The 17,578-nt window shown below is 43.1% G+C and overlaps 1 protein-coding gene and 2 pseudogenes across 1 annotated transcript in view; 1 reads left to right on the top strand and 2 right to left on the bottom strand.

Annotated features, from left to right (window-relative positions):
* Positions 1 to 6,129: 6,129 nt before the first annotated feature.
* Positions 6,130 to 6,248, bottom strand: LOC118604176 (annotated as a pseudogene).
* Positions 6,249 to 8,451: 2,203 nt separating this feature from the next.
* Positions 8,452 to 8,570, bottom strand: LOC118604112 (annotated as a pseudogene).
* A 1,852-nt stretch (positions 8,571 to 10,422) lies between these two features.
* RRP12 (ribosomal RNA processing 12 homolog) overlaps positions 10,423 to 17,578 on the top strand; it is a 29,473-nt gene continuing 22,317 nt past the window's right edge. The window contains exons 1-8 of the mRNA XM_016164263.2: positions 10,423 to 10,630; positions 11,171 to 11,400; positions 13,124 to 13,207; positions 14,352 to 14,428; positions 14,985 to 15,090; positions 15,288 to 15,404; positions 16,482 to 16,620; positions 16,728 to 16,855. Of these exons, the coding sequence (XP_016019749.2) occupies positions 10,492 to 10,630; positions 11,171 to 11,400; positions 13,124 to 13,207; positions 14,352 to 14,428; positions 14,985 to 15,090; positions 15,288 to 15,404; positions 16,482 to 16,620; positions 16,728 to 16,855 (1,020 nt within the window). The 5' untranslated portion in view covers positions 10,423 to 10,491. The remainder of the gene's footprint in view (positions 10,631 to 11,170; positions 11,401 to 13,123; positions 13,208 to 14,351; positions 14,429 to 14,984; positions 15,091 to 15,287; positions 15,405 to 16,481; positions 16,621 to 16,727; positions 16,856 to 17,578) is intronic.

Here is a 17,578-nt window from a genome sequence, read left to right as displayed (position 1 = left end):
CCAAGGGAATCTGTGCTACAAGCCTTAGAAAAGGAGCTCAGGAAGCCTACTTAATTCTTTTCAACAACTCTGTCTCTGGAAGGAATCTCTCATCACCTAGGAATTCTGAGGAACTCTGATAACTATGCACCTCACTTACAGTGTATCTACCACAGATCATCAGAGGGATTTTTTTTTTAATGTATGCATCAGATCTACTCAACTAGAAACATCTTAACCATTTTATAATCCCCTATGCACACATGCACTTAGCATGATGCCTTTGCCCTTTGTAGACTCCCTCAGTTTCCCCAAGTGTCCCAACTGGAACAGACCTTAAAAATCCTCCACTGCAAGTCCCCATCTTCTGTCACCCCCAATTCTCATGTAACAGATGATGAAAGTGAGGTGAACCATTCAAAAGAACAGAAGATAAGCGGGGGACCACATTCATTAGTGAGAAGTCAGTTGATCCATGGAGAAGGGCCCCAAAGTTGGGGCTCGCTATGTAGGAACAAGGTGTCAGCCCAGGGAAATACAGAGAGCCACCTCTGTAAGGACAGGAAGGACCATTGTGAAGACCGTTGAGGCTTTGCAGCTGGAAACCAGAATTCTGGGGCAGAGTTTGGAGTCTATTCGACATCTATCACAGCATCACAAATCTTGGAAAAAGCTTAGAGCCTATCAAGCCAGGGTGGTTTGTCAAATGTCAGTAAGAATAAAGATAAACCAGTGTGTTTTGCCTGCCACTACTTTTTCTTTTAAAAATCTTGTTATCTCTATTAAACACAAGACACACAGACATTTGTCAAGAACTGATTCCCGGGCCCTTCTAAAGAACTGGGCAGATGCAGGATGCACTCACAGTCCCAAAATAAAGCGGATATGGGGGGCTCTGATCGCAGAGCAGCCTAAAAGACCCACTGCATAGCTCCTAACCAGGTCACTGCCCTCCCTCTGCCCTGCAGGGAGCAACTGTAGCCAATAAGTCTTTCTACAGGGAGTGTGGGCGTGGGCATCAGTGCTCTAGATTGTTCTTAGCTCTCATCTCCTGGGCCAGAGGCATTCACCAATGGTGAGCCCTCATCTCTGCCTGAGTCCTCCAGCCAGCCTCTAAACCCTTTCTTATGGCAGACAGCCTCCCTTCTAGCACAGTGCTTTAATTCCTCAAGCCTCAGGGAAATTCTAATTCTAATGTCTCAGGACTCTAACAGCTTTCAAACAGCCAGCTCATTGGTTAAGCAGTTACTCAGATTAGAATTATCAGTCTCACCCCTATCACCGTCTACTGTCCCTTAAAACAATAAAGGCCTCTTTCAGCTTCCCCCTCTTTCCCCACCCCCCCTACAGAAGAGTATCTCCCTTATCAATTACAGAACATTCAGTGAAGGACTCAACTTAGAATTGCAGAGGGGCAAACCAAGTCTTCTGCTGAGCAGAAGGAGGGGTGGCTGCTGTTCAGTCCACAGTACTCCCTGTCAGGACATCACATGTCTTTACTTGTTGAACGTCTTGCAAACTCATCACCTGATGTTCCGATCTCCCAGTTCTGCTGGTGTCTGAGGAGGAGAGGGTTTCTGCCTTGGAGAGGGAGAAAACCCAGGTGATGGTGTCTAAGGCCTCAAGACTCTGAGGAAAGGAAGCAGTGTTTCAAGAAGGGGCAAAACTCATGATCCAGTTCTTTCCAGTTATTATCTGAAGATAAACAGAGCTGAAACTGGTGCTGCCAGAAAAGTAAGAGGAGAGTTCGGCTGCAGGCTTGTGACTTCCTAGGATGCCCCGGACAGCACCGTCTCTGCTCCCCCAAATCCAACTTCAGACTTGAGTGTCCAGCCCAGACATAGTACAGGTGCTTCTCTCTGGATTAAGGAACTCTTTTGGTCTCTGAAAAGAAACCATCGGGTGTGCTCCCAGACCTCTGCCTCCAGGCCTTGCATGTGATAACTATGATGATAAAAATGCTCAAAGCCAGGAAATAAGCCAAGCTTTTTGACCCTTCTGCTTTCCTTCATATACAATTGTTTTCCTAGTCTCTATATTTTTTAAATTTAATTCTAAGTACAAAACAGGCAGATGCTTTGTTATTTAAGAATAATTTATACTATGTTTAGGGAATGACTGGGAGATTCATAGAGTGTTAGCTCTGGGAAGCAGTTGACAGGATTTTCAGGAAATGTATTCAGGGAAATGCCTTAGACAGGAAATGGAGAGAAAATAAGACAAGACTTGCAGAGTATATGTGAAGGGTGGAGGGAAGGAAGGACGGGCAGGTGTAAGCATCTTAGACTGTAGTGCATTTATTCCTAAGGGAAATTCAGCAAGGCTGTCAGGGAATCTTTGAGCCAAAATCACCCCTCAGAGGAGTCCTTCATCTCCCAGGACCAGGCCTTTGTATTCTCGATGCAGGACTACTAAGTCATGGCTGGACCGCACCATGGGTAGCATGACCTCTGTCTAAATGCTATGAGGGAGTTCAGAGTGACACAGTGGGAGCCTTCAGTCAATCAGCTGTATGAGACCTTTGAGGCGTATTCTCACAGCTGCCACAAGTACATTCTATAAATTTGTCAGAATGTTTTTAGGTCAGCCCTATCTACTTATTTACTGAGGAAAGCTATTAAAGAAACCTGTCAACCAATGGCAAGGTGACCAGGTTTCCAGTATACCTGTTAAGGATTTTGGCAGGGGTCAAGCAGGGGTGCTGGTGGCTGTTATATTTCTGACTGCAGTGGAGGAAAATGTTTGTTGCCTAGACGTGACAAACGGGAGCCAGATCAGTGCTGTTCAGCCTCAGAAACATGGACAAAGAAAGAACAATCATCAGAAACACTCATGAGTTCCTCAAATGGCTAAACATGGAATTACCACATGATCTAGCCAATTCCACTCCTGAGTGTATACTCAAGAGAAATGGAAGCATATGTCCACACAAAAACTTGTACACAAATGTTTATAGAAGCATTATTCATAATAGCCAAAAGGTGGAAACAGCCCGAATGTCCATCAAGTGATGAATGTATAAACAAAATGTGGTATCTCCACACAACGGGATATTATTCAGTCATAAAAAAGAATGAAGTACTGATATATGCTTGATAGACGAACCTTGAAAATGTTATGCTCAGTGTAACAAGTCAGATAGAAAAGAAGTCAGCCAGAGGCATTCTTATCTCACCCCAAAAGGTGACACACTATATGATTCCATTTTTATGAAATGTCTGGAATAAGTAAATATATAGAGACTGAAAGTAGATTAGTGGTTGCCTAGTGCTGAAGTGTTGGGGAGTGATAAATAAGAAATAAGGCGTTTCTCTGTGAGGTGGTGAAATGTTCTAAAACTGACCGTGGCTGGCAATGGTAGCACATACCTGTGACTATACTAAAAACCATTAAATTGTATACTTTAAATGAGTGAGGTGGATGGTAAGTGAATTATATCTCAATATAGCTGTTGTTTTTTTTAAAAAAAAAAAAAAAGCTTTAAAAATTATTTTTCAGAATAAAAATGAAAAACAACCAACCACATGAACCTAGCCACCAAAAGCCATTGCTCAATGGCAGGGAAGTGAGTGTAAGCGGAGAACTCGGGAACTCTAAAATGACTGCTGTACTGTAGGACAGAAGCTTGCTTTTAGTGCTAGCCCTGATGCAGCTCCCAGTCAGCTCCAGTGGGGATTTTCAGGGGTGGGGTTGGGTAAGCACACATGGTTCTTGCTGAGCCAATGGAGGGACATGAAGGAGGGATGAAGGAAGCAACTCTAACATGGAAGCCTCATGCCAGAAATGCATTCTTACTCCAAAATTAAACCTTACTCCAAATTTAATGCATTCTTACTCCAAAATTAAACCTTCAGTAAGAAGGAAGGGAGAAAGAACCATACCCAAGGAAAGACTGTCTTATCACCATGGCAACAAGTAACCCCCTCACACACATGGTTTTAAACCATTTAATCTGTGACAACTCATCTCGGTTTAACTGAACAACCACAGGCCTCAGTGGGCATGCTTCTGTTAGCCAGTCAATCAGCAGCAGCCACTCTCTGGTTCACCAACCAAACCCTGATCTGACCTTCGCACCTCCCAGCACCTTATAGATCACTTTCCTGCTCCACCCAAAGAGATTGTACCTAAGAGGCATTGCTCTGCCTTCCTTAAGTAAGTAATAGATTCAGCTTTTTGTTTCAGATATTGAGAGGTGATCTTTTCTTTAGACACACTTAGAGTCTGGAATAGTACCTTTCTGGGAATAATTTATCCTCACTTTTAGGACTATTGCTAGCTTCTACAATGTGGTTGGTGAATTAGAAAAAGGCCAAACTTTCTTCTAAACAAGGCCCCAGTGAGAACTAGATTTCATGTAGGAGGGAGAGGGGCTGCAATATACCAAACCAAAAGATTACATTTCCAAACCCCTCTGCAGCCAAATTCAACCAAAATTACTAATCCTTGACCATTCAGGTTTAAGTGGAATAGGCCTAAAGGAAGATGACTTGGCCAGGAGAAGAGGCCTTTTGGCTCTTCCTCTCTTTCTTCTTACCGAGTCTGGGTTGTGAATATGATGGTTGGAGCTCCTGCAGCCCATCTTTGGAGCAGGAGGTGACACTGAGGATGGAAGTCACACATCATGGAGGGTGGAGCAGAAAAGTAGAAGAAGCCCAGGATCCTGAAGACTCTGTGGAGCCACCATGCCAACTTGGGCTTCACACCTAACTCCTTATTTCTTGGATGTGAAAGAATTAACCTTGTGTTTTTAAGCCACTGTAGCCAGGTCTCTGTTTCAACAGCTGAACACGGTTCCTTACCAATACAGAGGGATTTGAAGTGACAAGAGGGGAAAGGTTTACTTTTGGAGTAAGAATGAATTTTCGGGCATCAGGATTCCAGGTTAGAGTCATGATCATGCTGTCTCTTTTCACCCAAACTCTCTTCTGCTAGTCATAGATACTTCAGGAAAAAAGGGTGGACTCCTCTTTGAGGATAGTCCCTGTCTTTGAACAGGAGTGCATCTCCCATGCCCAGTTTCTGGTCCTTTCCACACTGGAAGGGAAACATGCTTCCTCTTTAGCACACTAGGCCATTCGCTCATTCCCCTAGACTTACTCTAAGAAGCCAGCTCTTCTTGCTAAAAGTTCTTAGCCAAATAGAATAGTAATGACCCAGAAACGAAAGGACACTCACTCGGTCTTCTGCAGCAGTGATGTGCCAGGCACAATGCTAAGCATTCTGTCCGCATTAACTATTTTTAGCCTCAGAACAGCAGCCCCATTTTTAAATGAGTTGACCGTGGCTTAGAAAGTTTAGCCCCTGCTCCTGGTCACATCTAGGATGTGGATCCAAATGCAGGCTTGCCTAAGTCCAAAGTCAGGGCTTTAACACAGCTCTAGAAGTTAGGGAAACCCTCCAGAGCAGCTGCAGTTCCCCGCCTTGGTCACAATAGGCTGCCCAGGTTGATAAAGACCTTCTCCCTCCCCCAGAGGTTGGACCCTAAGTTAAGCACCCAGATCATCCGCTTCCTTTTTGTTTGGGCAATAGGCTAGGCCTCCACTTCCCTTTCCTCCTACCCAGTGTCATAACAGATTACAGCTCTGCTGACCTAAAAATGGCTTTCCTGTTCCCCTTGGGTTCAGCGCTTTGGATGCAGCACCCCTATTCCCTCCACATGAGTCTCACAGATGCTTTTGAGAGTAGTGGCTACAGATGGGGCTCCTAAGCTAAGAGTTGGATGTCACAGCTCCTGCCAATCAGCCAACTGTGTGACTTTAGGGGTATCACTGAACTCCTGGGAATCACGTTTCCCCATCTGTGAAATGAGGACAATTGCTTTTTTCTCCTCACGTAGATTATGGGTGGGAAAGTGTTTTGGATAATAATTAGCTCACATTTATTGCCCGTTCACTATGTGCCAGGGAGTGTACTAAGCACTTTACATGTATTGTCTTATTTAGTTCTCATAAACCCTATGAGTAAGCATTATTGTTTTTTTTTCTTTTCTTTCTTTCTTTCTTTCTTTCTTTCTTTCTTTCTTTCTTTTTTTCTTTTTTTCTTTTTGAAGCAAGGCAACCCTTGGTTTACCCCACAGATTGCAAGGACCTTGTCAGCTTACAATCTCTTATTTATGTATGTATGCATTTATTTATTTATTATTTTTTATGCCTACAGCACCTGATCTTCCTAGCTGGTCTCCTATCCAAGTACTAACCAGGCCCGACCCTGTTTAGCTTCCGAGGTCAGACAGGATCAGTCTTGTTCAGGGTAGCATGGCCCTAGATGAGTAAACATTCTTATCTCCATTTTACATGAGGAAAACTGAGGCTTATAGAAGAAGCTGATTTGCTTCAGGTCACACAGCAAGTGGTAGTCCTTGGATTCTAACCCAGAGAGTATAACTACAGGGCCCATCCTACAGATGTGAGTGGTCCTTATTAGCTTTATGTACTGTGGCTAATCATGGAGATGGCTGATGCTTCCGGATGGAAGACATTACAGGAATTCAGGGATTGAGAGGTTGGTTCTTCACCAAAAAAGGTGAACCCTGGGGTGTAGTAGGGTTGACACAGTGTGTGCTCTGGCCATCTGGATGCCTCTTGTCTCCTCTCTTGGCACCACATGCCTCTTAGAGGAGCCTCTAAGCAAAGTGCCTCAGGATGGAGGGCCAGCAGATGTTCTGTAGCCCCTCCAGTGCCTATTTCAGACTGGGGGCTCATCCAGGCGCTCTATCTAGTCAGAGGTGTCTACGGCTTAGGAAAAGCATAAGAAAGTTGCCATTGCCCTGGCCCTCTTCATCTCCCCAACTGATTTGCAAAATCCCAGCCTCCTCAGCAGGTATGGCTGCCTCTCTGTAGGATTTTAGCCTTAACTTGTTTGCAGAGCTCCCTCTGGTGGCAAAGATGCATGACCACATCCTTTGCAATATACCACTATAATTTTGGGAATTGACACGCACACACATTCATATTGAATCCTCACAGTAGCCCAGTAGGTTCAGTATTATTATTACCAATTTCAGAATATGAAGGGAAGATTCAGATAGGTTAAAGCCTTGCTCAGAGTGTGTGGTAAAGTACTTACAGACTCAAAACTAACACTTTCTCTGCTCTCTCTCAGCAACTGTCCCCACATCTAGACCTCTGGGCATGAACATCAGTTTTTCTACAACAGCTTCCAAAATCAGCTTCCTCTTCCTCCCCAGGCCACCAGTTCCCCTTTTTCACCCTTACTGCACAGGTCTCAGCCTGTGTCCCAGGAGTGGAGGGTAGTGGTGTTGACTCCTACGGTTGGGGCCTAAGTCAGAGCTGGGCTCTGACTTCTCTGCAAAGACGCTTTCTCATATCAACAGTCTTTATACTCTCTCTGCTAAATAAAAATATTTAGTAAAAATTTTTATTTACTAAAAATAAAAAGTAAATCAATGAAGTTTAATATATACAGAAAAGTGCACAAATCATTAGTGCCCAGCTCACTGAATTATCAAATACATCCATGTAAACTCCTTTCTGATAAAAAATTAGAATATTACCACATCCTTGTGCCTGCTCTGAGAATTACCACCATGGTAACTGCTATCCTGACTTCTAATATTTTAGATTAGTGATGTTTGCTTTTGAACTTCATCTAAGTGGAATCATGCAATATGTACTTTTTTTGTGTCTGGAGTCTTTTACTCAACTTAGATCATACCTACTGTGGCATTGCTGTATCCACCCGAATACTATAGTATGCCATTATATCCATATGCCGCAATTTATTTCTTCATTCTACTGTTGATGGACATTGGGTCATTTCCACTATTTGGCTAATATGAACATTATTATGTATTTTATGCATATAAGCATATATCTCTGTTGAGTACATAGCCTGTAGTGAATTGCTGGCTTATGAAGTATAATCAGTGTATTCAGTTTTAGTAAATATTACCATGCAGTTTTTCCTTTTTTCTTGCTTTATCTATTTTATTTTATTATTTTTTATTTTATTTTATTTTATTTATTTTATTATAGTGACATTGGTTAACAAAATCCAGTAAGTTTCAAGTGTACAATTCAACAGTAAGTCATACGTATTTTGCATTGTATGTTGACCACCCATAGCATGTAGTTTTTCAAAGTGATAGTATCAGTTTGTACTCACACCAGTAGCACATGTGGCCAGTTGTTCCACATCCTCACCAACACTTAGTATTGCTAGTCTTTTTAATTTTAGCCATTCTGGTGGGTGTGTAGTGACATTTCATTGTGGTTTAATTTGCATTTCCCTGTCGATTAATGAGACTGAGCATTGTTTTGTATGTTTATTGGACATTTGGATATCCACTTTTGTTAAGTGCCCATTCATGCCTCTTGCTCACTCTTTTTATTGAATTGTCTGCCTTGTTCTTATCGATTTGTAAGATTTTTAAAATGTATTCTAATGTACTTCATTAGTTATACATATTGCAAATATCTCCTCCTATTGTTTGTTTGGTTTTTTTTGGAAAGCCTATAGCACCTGGTATTCCTAGATGGTCTCCCATCCACGTACTAACCAGGCCCAACCCTGCTTAGCTTCTGAGAACAGACGAGAGGGGGCACGTTCAGGGTGGCATAGCCATAGATTCTTCTGCTCTTTGGCTCACCTCTTAATGTTCTTTATGATGTCTTTTCATGAGCAGAATTTCTTACATTTAATATATTCCAGTTATCAACCTATGCTTTTATGGGTGGCAATTTTGGTGGCTCATCGAATAAACTACCAAGTTGTGAAAACTTGCGCAAATCACTTCACCTTCTGGACTTGGCAAAATGAACAGTTGGTTCAGATATTCAAATGAAGAGTTGGTTTGCAGATATTTTGAAGTTTCACACATTAGTAAACTTGTTTTCAAAAGGAGAATGTATGACAAAAGGTTGGCAACTCTCTATTTTGGTAAATAATAGTATTTGAAAAAAAACCTTCCATTTATTCTCAATAGAAAGGGCATTTGAACACCGGCATCATTATATTGTACTTATTTTACTGCAGAATAGTAAAAATACTGACACTAACTAGCATGTGACCTATGATCTAGATGACCCTTCAGGTGTCTGCTTCCAGCACCAACATTGTAGTTTTACGAATTTCTCTCCAGCCTTCTCTTTACTCTTCATTCCCAGCTCTTTGATTTGTGGAACAAAATCCATTCTTTGTTATCTCTTAAATCCCTCAGAAATATATGTTTTGAGCTTTGTGTTTCTAACTGTGGAATGAAAGACTATCTCAATTTGACTAAATAAAGACCGATCACAATTATTGGTATTTACATTTATTCTTGAATTTTTATCATTTGTGCACTTGTTTCAGTCCCTCTTCTTCTCTCCACAACACACATATACTTATTATTCAAAGAACCTTTGTTGCAGGATATTTAAGAACAAGAGGTGTCTTAATCTGTTCTGGCTGCTATAACAAAAAGCACAGGCTGGGTAGCTTATGTGCTGTTGAGTTGGCTCTGACTTTGACTCATGGTGACCCTATCAATGAGTGATGTCCATAAATCATGTCCTCAGCAGACCTGCTCAGCTCCTGCACATGACTTTTTCTTATGGAGTCAATCTATCTTGTATTTGGTCTTCCTTTTTTCCTGCTGACTTCTATTTTTTCCAGCATTCTTTTCCAAAGAATTTGCCTTCTCAGGATGTGCCTGAAGTAGGGTAGCTTCAGTTTTGTCATTTTTGTAGCTTATAAATAACAAGAAAGTTATTTCTTTCAGTTCCAGAGACTGGAAGTCTGCAATAGGGGGGGCCAGTATTGCTGGATAAGGGCCCACTTCCTGGTTCATAGCCGGTGCCTTTTCCCTGTGTCTTCATTTGGTCGAAGAGGCTAGGAATCTATCTCTCTGAGCTCTCTTTTATAAGGCACCCATTCTATTCATGAGGGCTCCACCCTCAAAACTTAAGCACTTCCCAAAGACTCTCCCAATACCTTCATCTTTTCGAGTCAGAATTTCAACACATGAATTTTGGGTGAACACATTAGATCATAGTAAGGGGAAAAACTCACACTGTATCAAATGAAAGAAGCGGATGCAAAAAATTTTGTCAACTCCTAGTTCATTTAAAAGGTTGACTTATCGAAGTGTCTTATCAATAAGAAGTTAAAAAATGTAAAAATGATTGTTTAAAGCCTAATCAGCTCAAACTCACCAGGATCAAGCCTTAGTCTGACAAAATCAGATTTATTGATTTGAAGTGAGGGAGGAAAACATCTTTTGTAAGGTTTTGGGTTCTGTGGCAGGAAATTGAGAATCAGCTCTGGTTTGGTTGCTGGTTCTCAAGTGAAATTAGACGAGATTAACAAGAGGGAACTGAGCGCTGTCACGAGGCAGGGATCTTGAGTCTGGAGGAAAGGTAAAACCGGATGTTGACTGTTTTGCCACGGTAACGGACGCGAATCCGGAAGTGGCGCCAGAGGAAAAGGAAGTGAAGAGGACTGCGGACCCACGTGGGCTCTGCGTGTGTTTCTGCGTCCCTGGAAGCCGGTCCTTTAAGCTTAGTCGACATGGGTCGCTCAGGGAAGTTGCCTTCTGGTGTCTCTGCCAAGTTGAAACGCTGGAAGAAAGGCCATAGCAGCGACAGCAACCCTGCCATCTGCCGCCACCGCCAGGCCGCCCGCAGCCGCTTCTTCAGCCGGCCCTCAGGTAGTAGGATCGAAACCTGGGCACGGTCTGCGGCAGGGTTCTGGGCGTGCCTGGGTCTGTTTGGGTCTGGGCCTCTGTGGCCCAGACATTGGACCTTTCATCTCTTGGGGAATGTCCGATCTGGAGCTGTCGTAAAGGCCCACTCTCCCCATTTAACAAATACGGAACCTGAGTCCACAGTAGGAAATGACCACAGATGTAAGAGTTGGAACTCATGGCTATAAGTAACCTGGCGGCTTTCAAAGAGCTTTCGCCTTCATTTATTTCCCATATTCCCTGAGCGCAGCCCCCAGTCGACTGACTCCCACTGTCACTTAGGACTGGGAAAGAGAAAATTTTACCTGGAGGGTTCCATTTCTGGGCTGATGAGGCAGACCGTCTTCAGAATTCAGCCTCTTAGGTTGGGGGCCTGGACTCTGCCGGTTCGTTTCGTAGGGGTGGTTCTTTTTTGGCCAAAAGGAGGTTTGGGTAGAAGTGTGTGTATGTTGGGGCAGGGTGGGGGGCGGTGTGCGGTGCCTTACCTTGTGCTCCGGTTTTCAGGAAAGAGCGACCTAACAGTTGATGCCGTAAAGTTGCATAATGAGTTGCAGTCAGGGTCCCTGCGCCTGGGCAAAAGTGAAGCCTCTGAAATGGCTGTGGAAGAAGAGGAGGCGCCGGCTCTCACGGAGAAGTCCTCGGCCACCTTCCTGAGTGGCCTCTCCGACTGCACCAATGTCACCTTTAGCAAAGTGCAGCGCTTCTGGGATTCCAACTCTGCTGCCCATAAGGAGGTAGGGGGGAGAGTAAGGATGGCGTGTGATAGTGCAGAGGGACCGGACACATGCTTTTTATTCCAATGAGGGCTTTGCTGTTTGGCGACAGCAGCTGACATTTCTGGATGGTGGGTCGCTTCTCCTACCCTTTGTGTCTCCTACCTATCACTTCTCCTAGGGTAGGTTCCACTTTCTGCTTTTTCTGACATCTCTCTTGCTCAAGTGTAAAATTCTTGAGGGTAGAAATGTTTTCCAAACATTTCTCTTTTTAACTGTACCTAGCCCAGGAGTTTTTACATAGAATATTTTCAAGAAAGACTTGTTGAGTAAATTAATGCTGAGTAACAGTGGTTAGAAATGTTTTATCTAACAACTAAATTAACTTCTTTTAGTTTATATTTTTAAATTTTGTATATTTATATTTTTTCATTTAAATGAAAAATGTCAAAATTATACATGATACCAAAGTGATGTAAGTAGAAAAAATGTGAAAGTTTTCTACCAACTTAACTCCTTCATGATAGCTACTGTTAATGAGTCATTGTGTATCTACCTTCTGTCCCAAAAGAAATGTAATGTAAGCCACATATATAACTTTAAATCTTCTAATGGCCACGTTAAAAAAAAAAGTAAAAAGCAGGTGAAATTAATCTTAATAATACATTTAATTTAACCCAATGTATCCAAAAATTATCATTTCAACATATAATCAACATAAAAAATAATGAGATGTTTTACATTATTTTTATCGTACTAAGGCTTAAAAATCTTGTCTGTATTTTACCCTTCACATCTCCATTTGGATGCTAAAGCTTCATTGAAAATATTTTATTTGTATTTAGAGTTCATAAAACTTACAGTTGGAAAGTAGATTCATATACCTAAATTGTTCTAAATCTGTTTTCAAATAATTGGCTTAAGTCTTTGTTTTTAAGTTTAACTAAAAATTTTAAAAATTCAGTACTGGGGGGAGGTAGATGGGGTAAAAGGGGTAAACTATGTGGTGACAGAAAGAAATCTAACTGGGAGGTGAACACACAGTGTAAATATACATATATATGCCTTACTGTTAAAGTGTACAGCTGAAACTTATTGGATTTCGTTAACCATGTCACCATAAAAAAATAAATTTTAAAAAATTAAAAAAATAATTAAAAAATGAAGATTCAGTACCTCAGTCACACTAGTCATATTTTAACTGCTCACTAGCCTCTTGTCAACATTGCTGCTCTAGCCTTTTTTGTATATTTTATATGCATTTTGTTTGTTTACTGAAACATGATTATGATTTTAAATATTATTTATATTTTTATATAGTGTTCTGCAACTTTTTCCCCACTAAACAGCATTTATATGTTAATATACATAGTTATTCCTTCTTTTCTATAGTTACATAACATTTGATTCTATCATTATTATTAATATTATAATATTAATCCCCTGTTGATGGCTGCTTGGTTGTTTCAGTTTGTTTCTGCAGTGAACATACTTGTGCATAAATGCTTGCACATTTGTGTAGATATTTCTATGAGAGATGGCGTCATAGAGGTGGAATTTTGACTAACATCTGAATTTCCTATGTGGTGGGCCCTGTGGTGGTGTGTTCCCTTGCTCTGAACACTGTTTATCTTGCCTATCTGCAGGCTATGAGGAGACTAGCTTGTGAAGGAGCAAGAAAAAGAGTTACCCTGGGGTTGAGTTATATCTAAAATGTCATAGGTGCCTTTTCCCTCATGTACAGATCTGTGCTGTTTTGGCTGCTGTCACTGAGGTGATTCGTTCTCAGGGAGGGAAGGAGACGGAGACTGAGTACTTTGCAGCACTGGTAAGCGGATGTGACTAGAGAGTGGGTGTTCAGAGTAGCAGGTTATTCGGGCTATAGAAAGAAGATGGGTGTTCCTGGCATGTGGGGAGAGGAGGAAAACCTTGAACAGGTGAAAGTGCTTCTGTCATTTCCCAGTGGTTTGGTAAGGCTGGTGGTGTTTGCTGCATTATTTGTGTAAAACAAAAATCCACTACTCTAGGTTTTTTCCCCTTGATCTGTGAAGCTGAGTAAAACCCAAGGGATCCTCTAGAAAACTAGTTTTCAAAATGTGGTTTGGGGGTCCCCAAGACCCTTTTGGGGAGTCGGCTAGGTCAAAATTATTTCCATGTTAGTACTCGAACATCATTTACCTCTTTGACTCTCACTCTCTCAGGAGTGTACCTTGGAGTTTTCCAGAAGTTATGTGACGTCTGATGACATTATTTTGATAGCTAATGGAATTGTGCTTGCATATTCTTGTGTTTGTAATTTTTATTACTTTTAACTTTTAATATGGTGAATATCAGTAAGTGCAACCTACAAAAACAAAAAGTCTTTGGGGAATCCTCAATAATTTTTAAGGGTGTAAAAGTTTGAGAATCACTACTATAGAATAGGGTTGGCAAACTACTGCCCAAAAACATGATCTGAAAACAAAACAAAACAAAGGCATAATCTGACCCATGGCCTGTTTTTGTATATCCTGAGAGCTAAGAGTGGTTTTTACATTTTTAAAGAATTGTTAAAACACTCAAAGAAGAATATGTAACAGACACCATTTGTGGCCTGCAAAGCCTAAAATATTTATCATCTATCCCTTTGCAATAAAAATTTACTAATCTGCTGTAGAATAATGAAATAGATAGCAATACAGGTTTTTTATGATGTGCCAGACAGTAGTCTGATTGTTTCACGTATATTAATTCAATTAAACCTCACAACTTATATAGGTAGGAGATATTATCCTTATTTTACAAATGAGGAAACTGAGTCACAGAAAGGTTAAGTTGCTAACCCAAAGTCACACAGTGGCAAAGCTGGGATTTGAACTTTGACACCAAGATTCTTGGTTATAACCATTTTGTTGGGTACATGAGGTGCCCCCAGCACCTCATGTGCCCAGTGTGACACATTTCCTGTTCACACTTGGTGGTCTGGCCCTCAGATGACAACCATGGAAGCAGTGGAGTCCCCAGAGTCCCTGGCTGCTGTTGCTTACCTGCTGAACCTTGTCCTGAAGCGGTGAGTCCTAGCTCCTGTCTGAACCCCAAGGCACTTTGTGGAGAGGATAAGAGGGTGTGGATGGGAGGAGGATCAGGGAATTGTTTAAAAGAATGAAAAGATACTGGAGTATCTGGTGATATTCTATAACATCAGAGTCCAGGGGTGGCTTGGGATGTTGTAGACAGAGTGAGTGCTGGTGCCTGAAAAGGAGGCAGCCCTGGTACAGTCATTGGAGCTGGATGGATGGGGTGGAATGTTGGCGCTAGGATATCTGGGGCCCAGCAGCCAGGGGAAAAATGGAGAGAGAATTGGGATGAGTTTTAAAGGCCCATCTTGGGTAGTATAGAGAATGGGTAGTGGAGAAGGTGAAGAAATTGGGGAGCTCAGGTGCCATGTAGAGCTCATTGACCGGGTGTCAGGAAGGTTGAGCTCCTGTCCTGACTTGCTTACTCTCTGAGTGACTAGACCAGCACTGCCTCCCTCTGTCCAGCTTCCTCCAGACCAGGGTGGGGCTATACCAGCTGCTCTCAGAGGCCCCTCTAGGGTTCTGACTTTCTCTGTTCTCTCCCCACAGAGTGCCCAGCCCTGTGCTCATTAAGAAGTTCTCTGATACCTCCAAAGCCTTCATGGATATCATGTCAGCCCATGCCAGCAGTGGCTCCACCTCTGCCCTCCGATGGGTTAGTGGTTGGGTTTCAGTTTCCCCTCTACCATCTCCCAGGGACCATCTGATTAGGCTTAAGCTTGCTTGCTCCCTAGGAGGGGTATGGACACTCCATTACTCACGTGGGATTTTCTGGGGTCAGTGAGGACCTGGGCTTTATTCCCACCTGTCTGAAGTGGGTGGAGCTGAGAGAGTCTGACTTTTCTCTTCAAGGTCCTCTCGTGCATGGCCACCCTTCTGCGAAAGCAGGATCTGGAGGCCTGGGGCTACCCTGTGACCCTGCAGGTGTACCATGGACTGCTGAGTTTCACCGTGCATGCCAAGCCCAAGGTGAGGCTACTGAGTCCCTAAAATACAGGAGGGAGCCAAGCCACTCCAAGAGGTGGGGCTGGGCTGGCTTGACTGAGTGGGATCAGAGAGCTTACCTCCAGTCCGGCTCTTGCCCTGAGGTTCTGCTTCCTGCTTCTGAGGATTCATCCGCTCAGCTCCAGAAGGCACAGGGCAGCTCCTCCTCCTACTTGGGGGATGTCAGGCCCTTCTAGGCAGCGACATGCTAGTTGCAATTGCAGGAGTGGGGCCGGAGCGGGGCTTCGGAGTCACATAGAACTGAGTTGGATGCTGGACTCCAGTTTTGCCATGACCTTAGGCAAGTTACTTAATCTCCGAGTCTCAGTTCCGTAGTTGTGAAATAGGGATAATAATACCAACTTTGCTTCGAGGGTGTGGGAAGACTCTGGCGTTCCTCATAGTCCTGGTGCAGCTCCTGCTTATAGCAGGTGCTCAGTAAGTGGTGGTTGGCAAGTCTATTTCCTCATGAAATTTAGGGCAGGGAGCATGTAATAAAAGTAACAGTCTTAGTAACCGCTTCTGTGTTGAGCACTGGGTCTCCACGTGGTCCTTCCTCACTTCGGGTCTCTGCAGAAATGTCACTTTAATGAAGTGACACTTTTCTGACCACCATATAAAAAGTAACAGCCCCTACTTTATTGTCTGCAGAGTACTTTTATCTTCTGGTATACAATTGTTTATTTTCTGCCTCCTAAGTAGAACATGAGTTCTTTGCTCTGTTCACTTCCACACCGCCAGCACTAAGAACAGTGACGGCTTGGTGAACATTCAGTGTTGCTGACATCTAATGAGTGAATGAATCCTTCTTGTAAAGATGAGGACACAGAAGCTCAGAGATTAAGTTGCTTGGCTTACTTAGGGCTGTTTGGCGGCCTAAGAGGACAGTGGGGATTGGAGCTGAAATTTGTCTCACTCCGCAGCTTGGGCATCTACATGCGAAGCCTTGGGCGTATCATCAGGAGGTGTGCAGTCACTGATTGCTGGCGGATGGTTGTGCAGACCACCCTAGCTGCTGGTTAGATGTTAACCTGGACCTGACACCCTTTCCTTGCCCCTCAGATCCGGAAGGCTGCCCAGCATGGAGTGTGCTCAGTCCTCAAGGGCAGTGAATTCATGTTTGGTGAGAAGGCCCCTGCCCATCATCCTGCTGCCATTTCCACAGCCAAGTTCTGCATCCAGGAAATTGAGAAGTCTGGAGGTGGGAGCCAGGCTGCGGGCAGGGTGTGTGGGAGCTGGGGCCGGCTGGGGAGGACAGGGCCTACTGCAGAGAGTTGGCTGGAGTCTCAGCAACCCTTTTTCTGCCAGGCTCCAAGGAGGCCACCACCACACTGCACATGCTGACGCTGCTGAAGGACCTGCTGCCCTGCTTCCCGGAAGGCCTGGTGAAGAGCTGCAGTGAGACTCTCCTCAGAGTCATGACGTTGAGCCATGTGGTGAGCTCAGGCTGCAAGAGCCATTGGGTGGGGGCATGCCAAGGGAGGTGGGTGCATAGCTGCAGACCCCATGCCCCTCCAGGTTGGAAGGGACATGGCTGTGTGCTCAGAGAACTTCCCGATCAGTCCAGAAACAAGGCCTGGCAGCTCATCTCTGGTGTCAGAAAGACTGAGCTGTCTTCAGGGTCCTGGTCCAGTTGGGACCTGGCCTCAGAGATCAGGGTAGAGCAGGGTAGAGCCATAATGGGGCTGGTAAAACATTGTCCTTTCCCTACCTCAAGCTCTACTTTATTTTTTCTTCTTCTTCTTTCCTCCCTCCCTTCCTCCCTTCCTTCCTTCTTTTTTCTTTCTTTTGCTTACTAACAAATCAGTAAATGGCTTTAAAGATACATAAAAACTGTCTCGTGCATTTCTGTCATCCTAGCACAATTCTCTTAATCCTTTTATATTCTCTCATAGTGTTAGTTCACATACATATTTTAAAGTATTATATAAATAAGATGATCATTGTTTAGAAGGAAAAAGCCATTTAAAACAACTTGCTGTGTATCCTTTCAGACATTTTCTCTTTGGGTAAACATACATAAAAACGTGAAAATACAACTCTTATTAGAGTATACAAACCAGTTATATCTTTCTTTCTTAGCCCATTATGTTAAAAACATCTTGTTCATGTTTCCCCATTGTCTTTGTTTAAATCATGTAAAATTTTTTTTCGATGAT

This window comes from Rousettus aegyptiacus, unplaced genomic scaffold, assembly GCF_014176215.1.
Source record: "Rousettus aegyptiacus isolate mRouAeg1 unplaced genomic scaffold, mRouAeg1.p scaffold_m13_p_6, whole genome shotgun sequence".
NCBI classification, from domain to species: domain Eukaryota; kingdom Metazoa; phylum Chordata; class Mammalia; order Chiroptera; family Pteropodidae; genus Rousettus; species Rousettus aegyptiacus.
This window is presented reverse-complemented; position numbering and strand designations above follow the sequence as displayed.